This window comes from Lampris incognitus, chromosome 14, assembly GCF_029633865.1.
Source record: "Lampris incognitus isolate fLamInc1 chromosome 14, fLamInc1.hap2, whole genome shotgun sequence".
Taxonomy (NCBI): Eukaryota; Metazoa; Chordata; class Actinopteri; order Lampriformes; family Lampridae; genus Lampris; species Lampris incognitus.
This window is the reverse complement of record NC_079224.1, coordinates 36335985-36351593: the sequence shown is the minus strand read 5'-3', so window position 1 is coordinate 36351593 and position 15609 is coordinate 36335985. Positions and strand designations below refer to the sequence as shown.

The following is a 15609-nucleotide window of genomic DNA, read 5'->3' as shown; positions in this document are numbered from 1 at the left end:
GGGCAGCCTCTCTAACCACTACCTAAAATTAACCATTAACTTCACTGCTGTAACTGTAATTGCTGTCACTGCATTGAAATTGACTTTTTGTATACATTGCATGGCATTTTCAAATTATTTGTTTACTGCTTGCTGAGAATGTGAATCGGCAGTCCTTGCCAGTCACATGGTTTCTAAGAGAATGTCTAAAACTCTACAAGCACTCCACCTGACTCCATGCTGTCCATCTTCTGACCAACCAGGCCCCACCCCAAACCCCCACCCTCTCCCCTGCTCTCTACGCCCATTTTTTGGCATTTCTTTTTTTAAATTGCATGGTAGGTGAAGCTATATGTGTGATGTTCAGATGACCAGCGACAAAGCAACGGGCAACAAGTTATTTTCAGTGGAAGTCGGCGACATGATGTGACAAACTTGTGCCCGACAGATACAGGTTACAATTCAAAGTTTAGCTGTCCACAACTTTTTTAGTACTCCAATGATGTGGCGAAACATCCACCAATCCTAATTTATGGTTCTTTCACCATTTATACTCCCTTTCCCCCCTGTCCTGAAAGTTCTTAGTGCAACCTAAATGGAGGAGAAGCCTGTTAGCCAGGTCCCTGTGCCAGTCCCTAACGATTCATTTACCATGACATAAACAAAAAGAAATGCAATTTGGGCAAAGGTGGGGAATCATAAATTCCTGGTTCACTCATGATGACGTCCAGGTTGGCAAGTGCTTGATCAGCTGTTGAAGGGCGACTGGCGACAGTGTAGCTGGCCACGCTCTGACCTTTGGTGCCCAAAATCTGATCACGACGGCTGACCGTGTCAAAGAATACTTACTAGTATTCTTGAAGACGAGGTCAGTGTCTGACTGAAATCTCCTAGCTCCAGTTCTACCTCTTTCATTTTTGATATAACTGATATCTAATTACCCCGCTCCTCAAGTCTAACCCGTTTGTGAATAATTTCACAATGTTAAAATGTGAATTGTTTCTTGTTGCTCCAAAAAAAAAAAAAAGCTGACATCTTGGGGGAGCGATAAAAGAAAAGTCTTCTAAACATGGCTGCGCTGCAAATGAACAAAATTGAACAACTAGATTTGAACAGTGCATTTGTGAAGAAGTTTGAAGAGCAATGGGAGAATACTATGTGTTTGTGTGTGGGGGAGTTGTAGCTGTTAGGATGGAGGGATTGAGACAGGATGGAGAAGGGAGCTGTGATCTAGTACAGGCGGAAAAGAGGAAGATGAGATGGAGAAGTGGAGAAATTTTGTCTTCAAGACTGCTTCTAGATGTGTGTGTGCATGTGTGCATACGCTGCGTGTGTGTGTGTGTTTGTGTGTGTGTGTGTGTGTGTGTGTGTGTGTGTGGCCAGATGGCTCCAGCGTGTGGCGACCAGCCAGAGGAACAGGTGCAGGTCACATGACCAGCCGTTACCACGGAGATGGTGATTGCTCTTGGCATGAGGATGAAAGGAGAAGGGCCCCAGGAGAGCGAGAGAGAGAGAGAGAGAGAGAGAGAGATACAGCAGAGTAGGAGAAAGAGAGAGACAGAGATAGCAGAGTGGGAGAGACAGAGAGGGAGAGAGACAGAGAGATAGCAGAGTGGGAGAAAGAGAGACAGAGAGATAGCAGAGTGGGGGAAAAGAGAGATGCAAAGCCAAAGAGCCTGTGTCTGAGTGAGAAGGGGTGCTTTGTGTCCTCTCGCGCTCCCCTCAGGTGTGTATATATACACACACACACACATACACACACACACACACAGAGCGAGCCAACTCTTCTCTCGCTCTCTCTCTCGCTCTCGCCTCTCTCTGCCAGAGGATAGAGAGAGCCTAGGGGGCCCACTCAACCCCTCCCCCTTCCCTCTTTCTCTCTCTCTGGGGCCTCTCTCGCTCTCTCGCTCTCGCTCTCTCTCTCTCTCTCTCTGTGTCTGTCTCGTCCTCCCTCTCCGCTTCTCTCTCTTTCATGACATTAACCCCCTGTGTGCCAGAGCCCGAGGCAGACTAATGATTTCTAAATGGGTAAATCAAACATGGCGATTACCCTGGGGCACGCGCGCACACACACACACACACACACACACACACACACACATGCCCAGTAGTTTGGCAATGTTTCCATCAAGTGTTAAAGAGACGGTACTTTGAGGATTGCTCATCATTTGATTTCAAACTATTTGTTTCATAAAAAGATTACCAAACCAGTTTGACTTTATCTCTCCCTCCAGCAGTAAGAAGGCCGAGTCAGAGGGTGGGACTAGTGCTAGCAAGAAAGACTCAAAGAGGAAGAGAGAGTCTTCAATCAGTGATGACGTGGAGGTGAAGTCTCCACCCGCCTCACCTCCCGAAGAAGACGATGATGATGGCATCCAGGTATGAGCAGGACAGAGACTCGTGCTATTTTGCTAGTAAAGACACTCAAACAAGCTATCCTTTCATTCCCTTGAAACATCACTGTCTTTAAGAGCCGTCCATCACAGAAATCTACTGCTGTGGTCTCTGAAGTCCGTGCCTGAGTATGATTGCCCCCCCTCCCCCGCCGCCACCCAGCTTTCACATTAGTAACTTTGCGCCATACCCGAGTACACACTCCAATACAATAGGGGGTGGTATTCACTTAGTTGGTTTGCGATCTGCCAATAAACAGAAAGAAGAGAATACTTCTTCTCCCCCAACCACATTTTTACCTAGAAATGAGGCACTTTAGCAGGGGGGGGATGCAGACACCTCTGCTATGGTACTTTAAGTTGTTTTTTCTGCATTTTTACCCAAAAATGAGACTCTTATGAATTCACATAGCAGTCCACTTCCCATGTTTTGGTACGGTAGTTTTCACACCTGATGCGATCCGTATCCGAGTACACATGAACCGTACTTGAGACCACCTTTTCCAAGTGGACCTGGGCACGGATCAACGTACACTGTGTACTGGGTATGCATAGGTGGCGGGTGAGGCTGAAGATGGGGAAGGCTAATATTTGACCAACTATCTTGCTTGTTTTGACAACCTGTAGCATGCCAATCAATAGCTCCCTTTCCTTTGCTGCTCATGGCAACATCAGCTCGGCAGAGCTCGCAAAATGCATGAAATTCACCCTTGATACTTTTTGTTATGAATGTATGTTCTTCATATTACTCAGGGTTGTATACAGTTTTTTGTTTCAGCATTTTGAATGACTTTTACAGTCAGCGTTTACACATTAACCCAATGAAATTCAAGATCATTGATTTGACAGGTACATCAGCAATAATATTGATGCTGAAAATAACTACAATTGTAAATTCACACTTTCAGAGTGCCCGCACATACCATTAGCCAATAAAAACGCAGACTTTTTCACAGTAGCCAATAAGACACAGTGTAACAAAGAGCACTCTAGCACTCAGAGAGTGAATTTATGACCACACATGATTTTTATTCAATACCATCAAAAGGAGGACAAATATGTGTCCATCCAGATGTTGCACTGGATGCTGGACAGAGAGCTGAAAAAACCGGACTGTCCGTCCAAAAGCCAGACATATGGCCGTGTAGGGTGCACAATAGCCAGCAGTTAGGGAAAGCTTAGCCTTCTTTAGCCTACATTATCCGCCGCCCCTGTGGGTATGGTAAACAGTGTTCACACTAATCAAATGAACTCGCCTTTGGGGTCAAGTGTACTCGAATCCGGGCTCGGGTCCCTGATGTGAAAGCCTCCCGAGTCTAATGAGTCCAGGAAGCTACAACAACTCCTGCTTTAAAGAAAGGCTTTGTCTTGTATTACTCGGTAGCAAAAACACAAATTCAGGAACTTCGAAATAAATAGACAGCTTCAAGACAGCATTGCTGCCTCCTATGTCATAGCAGCCTGGAGATGTTCCTTGTTTGTGTTGTAAACCAGACCTGTTGACAGACCAAGCACAAAGAAAGACAGTAAGGGCCCCAATATCAAGTCCTTGTGACACAACACTTTTAAAGTCTGTTAGCTGCAGGGTAAATCTGATAATATATATGATTATTTTCAGTACAGGATGGGGTATGCAGTTTTGTATGGTGTCATTGGGCAAAAATTCCATAATAACCTTTCTGCATATTTTGATTCGAGTAGCCTGAGAGAAGACTAAACTTCTGCACCTCCTCTTGGCTCTGTATTCAGGCTTTTAAAAAATCTGGTCCGCAATGGAAGATTTTAGCCAATAGCAGGTCATTTCAGAGAGATTGGCTCTTATACAAGTGCAGATGCACCATGTAGAGGATCAATTCACGGACACCCTTCCCCACTGGTCGCTTGTGGTTGTAACTCTAACCCTGAAAATCAACAAGACCAACTCGAAATGGCTGCTTCAACATGAACAATATTCGCGTAACTAAGAGAGTCGCTGAAAAAAAAAAACCAATTTACACGGGTAGATTATCAACTACAATATAAGTTTCACGAGTCTCGCTTTGACATTTCCTGGTTGTACATGAGTGTAAGGGCCGAAAGAGCGATGCGGAGGTCATTTAGTGGGAGGGGCTTAACGTAGTGATACGAGGCGGAAGGATTTGCATCGGAATGTTGCATGTTACATGCTGCAGGTTCAACTGAATCAACATATGCACTGTAAGCAGCTACTGAAGCTGCTAAAATAGGTTATGGACTCAATGGGTTTTCCTATAACCACAGCCCAAAGTGCTATTTTTTGGGGTAGTCCCCCCCCCCCCCCCAAAAAAAAGAACATCAGGCCGGAGTCAAGTCAGATTTTCATCATTGTCCCACAGTCGAGCCCTAAATAGCTCACATAGCTCATATTAAAGTGCTCCAGTGCTTTTAAAAGAGTTTTGGATTGTGGGTTTTCCTTTGCTGTTCCACCGTTTTATGCACGCAAGCCTAACTTTGTCGAATATTTTTAACAATCATTGACTATTGGCTTCACAAAGCGATGAGAGATGTCTGTGCCATACACAGATGCATACTGCACCTAGCACTTGTCATTCAACTGGAATATTGTCTTTATCACAAAACCATTCTGTGCCCCTAAAAATGTACATTTTTGTCTTAATCAGGGTTAGACATTATTACGGCACTAGTACAGACAGCTGTATGGTACACAAGTGTAGTGCAAGATAGTCAGGAGTTTTAGCCAAAATACCTGTGTTGTGCCAGTTTGTTGCCTTTGTAAGGTGTATTTTTGTGGTTCAGCAGACCTCTTACATTGCAGATGAAATGTTGAGGAGCTACAGGGTTGTTGTCTCCTTTTCTCTTCTTGTCCCATTTCCTCTGTAGTCATTTACTGTTCCACATGATAATAACTGGCCATTGCTCTCTTCCAATATTTACTAAAGGGTATAATAGAATTATTCAGTGTATGTTTTTGCAATTGTTACCCTGGCAAAGTGGCCACTCCATCATGGGGGTGGTGGGGGTCAGGTTTTTTTGGTAAAAGGAAAAACCTTCCAAGTCTCAACTAAGGAATGTGATTTTTAAGTAGACTTTTAAGAGCTATAAAGGTAGTGGCTCCTTTCCTTTATTTATTTAAAAAAAAATTAAGTTTTTCAGTAGAAATGTTTAATTTCTGAGGAAGAGAGGGTCTTTGTTGGCAATTACCGCCTTTATTTGATAGCAATAGTCAGGGGGGGGCAGGGGGGAGAGAGGAGATGACATGCAGAAAAGGGTCCAGGCCAGATTCGAACCCAGGCTACTGCAGTAAGGACTCAGCCTAATGTGGTATGTGCTCTACCAGGTGAGCCACTGGGGCGTCCCGGAAGAGGGGGTTTTGATGTAATCTTTTGAGGGAGGAGTCAGTCCCTTATTGGACAGTAACATCACGATAATATTGGCATGCTGCTTCGCTTCATTACTTATTTTGCCCCTTTCCCATCAGAAACGTCGCTCCAGTCGTCAGGTGAAGAGGAAGAGGTATACCGAGGACCTGGAGTTCAGGATATCAGAGGAAGATGACAGCGGAGATGATTCACCAGCACCTAAATCCCCATCCCAGCAGCAGGTGCTTTGAGTTTTAGAAAGGTTTCTTCGTTAATATATTCCCGTGGAATTCTTGTTTGTTTTATACTGGCTAGGTCACATGCTGTACCCGTACTTGGCCTTAATATCTCGTGATGCAATTGTGGTCTCACCTAAGCTGTGATAAGGTTTCACTTCTGTGCTGCAATGATACGGGGCTGAACATGGTATGGCACAGATATGGTATCATACTCTGCCCATGCAGGAGCCACTGTATTTATCCATACAAATTATCTGCAGTTCATATTATTCCCATAAACATTTTAACAGAAGTTTTTGCAGAAGTATATTCATAACATTTCTGGACAATTCCTTGACATTTTATACCATTGCTGGAATATCTGCCTTGATTGCTCAGTCAAGCAGTTTATCACTGGAACATTGTCAGCAGTTTTGAGTCGGTCCACTTTGGTAGTGGCGAGACACAATGCTAGACCTGGGCAATATGGGAATATTGTGGCGATAATCATAGGGAATTTTGAACATCGATTTGCATAACACTATCTGCATATGCAAGAACGCTATATTTAAGAATCCAGCTGAGGTTCATCACATTGATCTGTTTGGGTAATGTAAGGTGTAATGGAAATACAAAATGGTATCTAAACACGATAAACAATATTTTTGAATTACCTAGCCTTGCCAATACCCCTGCCATCTTTGATAAGTAAGCCAGAGATTATGGCTGGTGCTTCAACTGATTCTTTTATGTGTGTTTCCAGGATGTGGCCGAAACAGAAGGTCTTGTTGTAGAGAAGATCATGAGCATGCGCACCACCAAGAAACAGGTGAGACACACATGCACACACAAACATGCACAAATTTATATTAAAACGCACACACACACACAAACACGCACAAAAAAACACATTTTTTGACTAATTGCTCCTCGGTTACCCGTAAGTAGACACGCACACATGCATGCACGTGCATGTATTTACACAGCCTGGAGAGTTGGTGTCCATCTGCTAAATAAAGACTGGAGTTCTTGTATTTCAGTGTATGTGCGTTAGGGTTTTCACATTCTTAAAGAGTGTGCGTGTCTGTATGTCTGAGAGTGTGTTGTGTCTTTGTTTTGAATGCTTTGTTTAGAGGTGTTTTTAAAAGAAGGCCTTGTATGCCAACACACACACACACACACACACACATCTCTCACACACACAGTCACCAGCCAGCTGCCAACGGGTTACCCCCCACCTACACACGCAGACATGCACGCGCATGTGTGCACAGCCGTGCATTTCCATTCAGAGTTGACCCTAGGCCTGGCACGCTGCCAAAACCACAGCACTGGCTACACCAGACGCCAAGCTAGTGTTTCCTGAGGCAGAGGGTGTGTGTGTGTGTGTGTATTCTTGTGTGATTTATGACTCATGGCGTTAGTTCTAATAGCGTGGTAGACGATGGTTTTGTGTGTGTGTGTGTGGGGGGGGTTTGTGTGTGTCTCACAGTAGTAATAATGAATGGAAGAGGAAGGTTGCACTTGAAGCAGGTACTGTTTAGGGATTTCCCCTTTTCCATACTTGCACTCAGTACCCAACCACCCACGTACACGCATCCACACTCATGGACATACAGCTGTTTTATTAATACAAGGAAATGCTTTGTCCATATCAATATTTACCTTATAACGCTGTTTTTTTTCAACGTAATTTTTATTTGGTTTCAAACAATATTACAATATATTATATATTTATATATGTATATTTTATATAATATTTTAAATAACACTTTTTAACTTAATTTTTATTTAATTTTAAACAATATTACAATATATTTTATTATATATTTATTATATATGTATATTTCTATGTATATTATATTTTAACTTAATTTTTATTTAGTTTTAAATAATATTACAATATATTTTATTACATATATTGTATATGTGTATATATGTGTATATATTTAATGTATATAAACACTTTTAAACATTAAATATGAAAATTCTTTTTTCAACTCTATCTTTTCAAAGAATGAAGCTCACTTTTAACTGCCGATGTTGGATTTAAAATTTACTTTAATTCCTCTCTACCTTAGTTTATACCTAATGTACCTGATTCTTACATTTATATTTTCCCCATTCAGGGCTGTTGTACAGCGCATGACTGTCAATATCCCACACGGTTTTAAGATGTTGACAAAGAAAAATCTACACAAACTTTAATAAAAATACGATACCAAATGCAAGCTCCTTCCAAATTGGTCTTAACCAGTCACAGTGTCTGGATGTTTCCCTTATTTTGGGGAAGATATTGAGAAATACAAATTAAGCAGCGTTTATTTCTTGCTTTCTTGGTGTGGAGCAGCTTTGAATCACATGCATGTTTCCATTAAATACTCACAGTGAATTTTTAGCCAGACCTTGAAAGTAAAAAAAGTGAAGTGAATATTTTGCAAAGTGTGGGAAAATGACCTGATGGAAACACATGTATCTAATTTGGTTAGAATGCCCCTATCTGCACCATCTCGATTATTCGACAAATGTAACAGTGACAACTCGTGACTGTTTCCCACTCCTTTCACCCTGCAGTGGACCACTGGTGTATTAGTACCACGTCCCTATATTTATTGTTGTTGTGTTCTTGACGAAGTTTTTTTTCTTCCCCAGCTTGGGTCAGGAGAGGAAGTGGAAGTGGAGGAATTCTATGTCAAGTTTAAGAGCTTGTGAGCAACACACACACACACTCCTCTACTCCTCTCTTTTTTTCCCAGACTTTCTCTAGAAAACACACATTGCCATTAGATTTTTCTGTCATTTGTACTCGTGCTGTCTCCCTCCCGTTGTCTCTATTAGGATGTTGACCAGACAAGTAGAGTGATATCAGATTTTCTGTGTCTCTAGGCTACACACTAGTGTGCTGTATGGCTAACAGACTGTGTAATCTAATTGAAGACTTGTGGACAGTAGAGCCACTGTATGACGGATTGGGCCATTGTCCTTTTACTATGGCTAATACAAGCTTGATTTTCCACTTTCACATGAAACGCTTCTATGTCAGTCTACAGCAGGCAGTCTTAAGGACCCTGAGAAAATACCCAATTGATTTGGCAGGCCAATGTAACACATTTTATCCTTTTTAAACTATTAAGGAGGTAGGATAAATAGTATGTATTCAGACTACCCGAAATTGATTACTGACCAATTAGTCAACAGTTTTTTAGCCAGACTACCTTATACAGTCATACAGTCTATGTAGTCATACCAATAAAAAACTGCTAGCCCACAGTGTTGCACATGGCAGCGACTGGAAAACCTCGGCATCTTGGCATTGCTTAGAAGCTTTGAATGCCATAGATGATCCCCCCCCACATGCACCCAGTGTGATCACATTTTGTGACCCTCTGAAAACCACCCAGTCAGGGATGATTACAAGTGTTGAGGCATTAAGTCTTGTCAGTTTGTTTTATTGCCACCAGCACTTTCCTGATCGTGCAGTTTTGATATTTGACCAAAGTCAACAAACGTGAACTAATAGTGTGTCTATGCCCCACGCTCCAGTTCCTACCTCCATTGTCGCTGGGCAGACTTGGAGGAGTTGGAGAAGGATAAGAGGATCCATCAGAAAGTCAAGAGGTTTAAGGCCAAGCAACAGCTCAACAACTTCATCACTGAGGTGAGACCACGTCCGTAATTCTAACCTTTGACCGGAGGTTTAAGGACCTGGAAGTAATTCAACAACAGGGAAATAGCCTCCTCCCCATAACATTAGTACCTTCCATCCCTCTCATGAGTGTAGAATAAACCTTGTGTGTCTCTCAGATGGATGATGAGCCGTTTAACCCTGACTACGTGGAGGTGGACAGAGTCCTGGACTTTTCAGAAAGCACAGATGAAAACGGCGAGGTGTCTTCTTCTTTCTGTTGTCCTTTACGTTTAAAGTTTGATTTCTTTCAACATGTGTAGGAGTCTACACTCCGTCTTTTCTTGTCTAAACTTCTATTTTGTGTGTGTGTGCGTGCGTGTGTCCAGACTGTGACCTTGTATCTAGTTAAATGGTGCAGTCTGCCCTATGAGGACTCCACCTGGGAGCTGAAGGCTGACATCGACCAATCCAAGATAGAGGAATATGAACGCATAGTAGCACGCCAACCTAACACTAAGAGAGTGGTGAGTAGTACCTACTTTGTTTTAATGTGTGTTGTGCTAAGTGTAAGAGAGAAAATGTGGCAGGTCAAATGAAATTAAGGATAATTATGGGTCATGCTGTGTATTTCTGTCTTGCCCAGGTCTCTCTTGTTTCCTCCGTCTCTGATTTATTGCACCTCTCTGAGATTGTGCGTTTGCCTGTGAACATGCACAGGGTGCTATCTGTCTCCCCAATCTCCCTCCAAACGGCTAGAAAAGAAACGACGCTTGTGCACGCGCACCTATGTGTGTGTATGGGAGTGCGAGTGTGTGCACATTGGGCTACCGCCTGTTTCTTTCTTCAGATTTACAGCTCCCATTAACTGCTCTCTGCGGGGCCACGTTCCTGTGGTCATACACACACTCACACACACCCGGCTCCTGTGGCCAGGCCAAACCACTAACAGTGTGTTTAATGCTGAACAGAAGCAGATGACAGGCTGTGGTCTCTCACTCCTCTCGCTCTCTCTCTCTCTCTCTCTCTCTCTCTCTCTCTCTCTCTCTCTCTCTCTCTCTCTCTCTCTCTCTCTCTTGTCTTTCACCCACTTTCTGTCCCTTTCCCCTGTGTTGCTCTCTTTGAAGACCATCATACACTGACAATATTTTAGAAAGTTTGATGACCAACGGTAATATTTAATTGTACTTGAGTCCCTTATAATCCCCTTGGTTCTGTCTGTGGTGGTTGTTGTAGTTGGCTGTCCACACTGTGAAGGCTGTTCTTGCTTTCCACACTACTTCTGATGTTGCTTTTTGTTTTTTGTATCAAGGCCTGGGAACGTCACAGTACCAAAACATGGCCTGTCATCTTAACCACATTAGGGACAGTAGTTTGGGGCTCCATGCTATTTTTTTCTTTAACTCATTGAGATAGTACAGCAAATCTTCTGATGCAGCCTAAAGACTAATATTGAGCATGTTTACATGCATACTAATGACCTGGTCACAAATAAATACAATATTCCTGCCTTAGGAAATGGTCATGTAAATAGCTTTATCTGATTTTTATAGAAAGGTGGTCGAAATTGGGGTAAACATAACACAGTTATGTCTCCTATATTTTCGCTTGATTTTTATATATATATATATATATATATAGTATATATCTCAACATGTGCAAACTGCTTGGTTAGCTTACAAGCAACTTTTTGAAACTGAAAGGTGAAAAGGTCATTAGAAGCAGTGAACATGATTTTTTTTTTATAAGGGAGACTTGAAACAAGAAAATGCTGCACCACACACCAAGCAAACAACATTTTAATCAACTGTGTTCACTTAATGCTATGGTGGTGTCAGGTATCTCAACAGAGAACAAGTGAACAATTTTCATCACAAATAGAGAAGACAAGGCTAGGGGGGGAAACTTTCCTTGATGGTTTTCATATGATCATAAGTCCATAAACTTGGCAAGATTCCCTGATCACCTTCCAAATTTTACAAAAATCCTAACTGTCAAGTTCCTTTTTAGAGCATTGGTATCAAATTAATGTGCCTCTCCAATTTTCATTTTTATTTTATTTTTTAATTTCATTAGTGCAGTGCCCGTTCGGGTGTAAACTGTTACTGTTCGTAGACATTGAATGTAATGTACTGTGTAACTTGAGGCCACACCCACCATGGCCACATGACCATGTCCACCCCCAACTCCCCTGTCTTGAGTTTCACCCATTCTCATCTTGTCACCTTACCTCTAATTGAATTATCACCTTTAAATGATAAAAATATGTGTGTCTAGGATCGGCCTCCGGCAGTCGATTGGCAGAAGTCGGAAAGTTCCAGGGAATACAGAAATGGCAACGCACTCAGGGAGTACCAGCTAGAAGGCCTCAACTGGCTATCCTTCAACTGGTACAACACGTAAGTTAGCTTCATTAGTACGAGTACTAATAGTATTTTCTCATATTTATGATGCTGGGAATGCACCTTATTAATTAAGAGTACATTTGGGCATTTGCCACCAACCACTTAGGTTAAGGCAGCAGTGCTGTCATGGCTTCCAGCTCTTTTGATTTTACTCACTAGTCTTTCTGCCCTTAAAGCGCCCCCCCCCCAAATATTTTTATTGTTTGCACCGCTGTTGCAAAGAGAACCGGATCACTTTCCATTTATAAGATGCCTGGCTACTGTCCAAAGCAAGAAACAACTGCAAGAATCCCAATTTGAACTATATACCCCGATCTCAGTGCTATAAAAACGGCAGAGTAAAAAGTAAAACATCCGTATTATTAAGTAGGCAGGTTGATCCAGTAGAAACAATGCTAACTGAATGTCGGTTTGGGACCCTCTCAAGTTCCAGGTGTTGTATCAAACCCTACTTCCCCGTCAAGCTCTGTTTCCACCTAGCCAGAGTTTGATACAACAGAACACTTGATTAACCTTAACCTAACCTTAACTTCACGATAACTTCAACCTAATCCTAAACTTAACCTAACGCTTACCTTAACCTAATTGTAACTGATAGCTAACCTGTTTTCATGCAAACGCTTTCGTCCAGCTAGGGGGAAACGGATCTTGACGGGGAAACAGAATTCGATACATTGGAGCTCGCCCCATCGAGTGAATGCCCATCCAAGGATCACTTTTATTTTACCTGTGCTTCTATCACTGTCCCTCTTTGCCTCCCCCGTCAGCAGGGTTCTTTTTCTCTTGCCGGGTAGAGTTTCCACTTTCACTTCGGTTGTTCTGCCGTCCGCCATTTCCACCACTGATGATAGCTACCAGGGAAAAAAAAAACGCTATCTTCTTCCTATTTTTGTTGCGCAATGGTTGACACGCTTCCTTTGTGCCATAAACCGAACCTTCATTTTCTCATGAGATCGTACCCAGTGGCAGACAGAATTGCATAGTGAAAGCAAGGCTTATAGGGAACCAATCTAAATGCCAATGGTGTGATTATTCTATAGCCAGTACACTGTGCAATCGACATTTGCTTCATAATGATAAGTTAAAGCAAAAAAGTTGTCTGCTACTGCTTTAATAGAAGGAAGCATAGTGTCAAGTGGCCATCGTGTATAATCCAAATTGCCTTGCAAATTCTACATTAACCATTTCTTAATCTCACTATCAGCACACTGTCCTCTTTGTTTTCCACAGACGTAACTGTATCTTGGCAGACGAGATGGGTCTAGGGAAGACCATCCAGTCCATAACATTCCTCTTTGAGATCTACATGAAGGGCATCGAGGGGCCATTCCTGGTCATTGCCCCACTCTCAACCATTCCCAACTGGGAGAGAGAGTTCAGAACCTGGACTGAGCTCAATGTGGTGGTCTACCATGGCAGCCAGGCCAGCCGTAAGACCATCCAGGCCTACGAGATGTATTATAGAGACGCACAGGTAGGCTGAGGAAGATGTGGATGAAATGATCTAAAAACTCCAACTGATGTCGTCTAGAGTAATAACCGTTTTACAGAGGCTCAGGGACTTAGCTTCTAGCCATAGCTCTTATCATAAAGGAATGCACTGAATGTCTCTCCAGCATTGTGTTATTTAAGATTTTAACTTGCACTGTAACTGATAAAATGATTACTGAACACACTAAATGACTAGCAATTTATCAGCACCTAAAAAGGTAATAAAAGAGCTGTTTACCAAACAAATCAGGGATTTCATTCACATTGCCACGATAGGTTGGGTTAGCCAAACAAACTGAACCTTCAATCATGTGGGCTAATAACATGTTTATAACAAAAAGACAAAACTAAGCTAATTCTAAATCATCCTCACCAAACACCAAGGTTTGTGCTGTTTTAAGCCTTTACCTATCTTTGTTTCAGAGCTTAGAAATAGCAAGATAGTAGATGAGACACCACAGATTGGAACCCTCGGGGCTACTATGTGGGACACAGAGCATCTAGCAGTCACCTAATGAGAGACCCCCCCCCCCCCAGTCAAGGCAAATCTTTAAACTTAAGTGTCTCAGTCATTGCCACTCAGCTGTATTCATGAGCTCTTTAAGAAACTCTACTAGTAATTCATACACTGTAGCTCTTATTGTAGTATGCCACTAACACCTGCTAGCAGTAAGCTACATGCTATATAAACCATGTCACAGTGTGCCTATAAGGTAATAAGCTGCGATAGCAGTGTCCTAGCTGGGTGCTCATTCCTAATCCAGGGTGAGGTAATCCGCAAGGTCACTGTGGAGGGAGGTTCTGTTTTGCTGCTTAGCCCACTTCACCATATAGATAACAGAACTAAGCCCAGCTAAAAAGGACGCTTACCGATGTATGGGTCTAATAATTTCTGGTACAACAGGATGGCAGACTTTTTTTAAATTTTTTTTAAGCATTTGAATAGGGTTAATATTTGGCAATGCGCTAGGGTTTTGTTTGACAGAATTAGAAAGAAACATGGATTAATTTGTTCATATGGATGGATGTGTATATATATAGAGAGAGAGAGAGAGAGAGAGAGAGAGAGAGGCACAGATAACCTCCATTTTTTTCCACTGTGTTTTGTGAAAGATAAAGCCTAATGGCCTGTTGTGAGGCATAAAAATTTTATGTACTCTTGAGTATTTAGCCAGAACAACTGTCCCATAAAGCTCAGGCAGCGCATTGGTGCAGTGGTTAGTGCGGTCGCCTCACAGCAAGAAGGTCCTGGGTTCGAGCACTGGGGTAGTCCAACCTTGGGGGTCATCCTGGGTCGTCCACTGTGTGGAGTTTGCATGTTCTCCCTGTGTCTGCGGGGGTTTCCTCCGGGTGCTCCGGTTTCCTCCCACAGTCCAAAGACATGTAGGTCAGGTGAATTGGCCTTAGTAAATTGTCCCTAGGTGTGAATTTGTGTGTGTGTCAGCCCTGTGATGGACTGGCAGCCTGTCCAGGGTGTTCCCCCACCTGCCGCCCAATGACTGTTGGGATAGGCTCCAGCATCCCTGCGACCCTGAGTAAGGATAAGCAGTTTGGATAATGAATGACAAAAATGAATGAATGAACTGTCCCATAAAGCTCAAACTAAATAGTACTTTGCAGGATTCTAGTGTACAACAGTTTATGAAGTAAAAAGTGTGAAATTAATCATTTGCTGAAATGAACACAGGATACATGACTATAGACTTAATTTTAGAAAACTTAATTTTAGAACCTGTTCTTTTGTTGAATTATTAATAGTGACACTATGACTCGCAATGAATGTCTTTGGTTGTTTTAATTACACAGACATGGCTAATCTCCTTGATTTCTAATCTTAACCCTCTCTCCCTCCTTCCTCCAGGGTAAGGTAATAAAGGGAGCCTATCGTTTCCATGCGGTTATAACAACCTTTGAGATGATTCTCACGGACTGTCCAGAGCTGCGCAATGTGCCATGGCGCTGTGTGGTCATAGACGAAGCCCATCGGCTGAAGAACAGGAACTGTAAACTACTGGAAGGACTCAAAATGATGGACATGGTGAGTGCAAGAGAAATTACGTTGTCAAGAGACTATGTTGGTAATAAATGAAAAATCATTAGAATTAGATTTGCTGCTGAGTGGGTTTGCACATAGAAGAAAGTTTGACTTGACACGTTTCT

The 15609-nt window shown here is 42.4% G+C and overlaps 1 protein-coding gene across 1 annotated transcript in view; it reads left to right on the top strand.

The window, feature by feature from the left end:
- The window catches only part of chd7 (chromodomain helicase DNA binding protein 7), a 111603-nt gene that overhangs the window by 50391 nt on the left and 45603 nt on the right, over positions 1–15609 (top strand). Inside the window, exons 5-14 of the mRNA XM_056292499.1 lie at positions 2214–2358; positions 5830–5952; positions 6692–6757; positions 8581–8636; positions 9472–9586; positions 9733–9816; positions 9943–10080; positions 11831–11952; positions 13189–13432; positions 15311–15487. Of these exons, the coding sequence (XP_056148474.1) occupies positions 2214–2358; positions 5830–5952; positions 6692–6757; positions 8581–8636; positions 9472–9586; positions 9733–9816; positions 9943–10080; positions 11831–11952; positions 13189–13432; positions 15311–15487 (1270 nt within the window). The remainder of the gene's footprint in view (positions 1–2213; positions 2359–5829; positions 5953–6691; positions 6758–8580; positions 8637–9471; positions 9587–9732; positions 9817–9942; positions 10081–11830; positions 11953–13188; positions 13433–15310; positions 15488–15609) is intronic.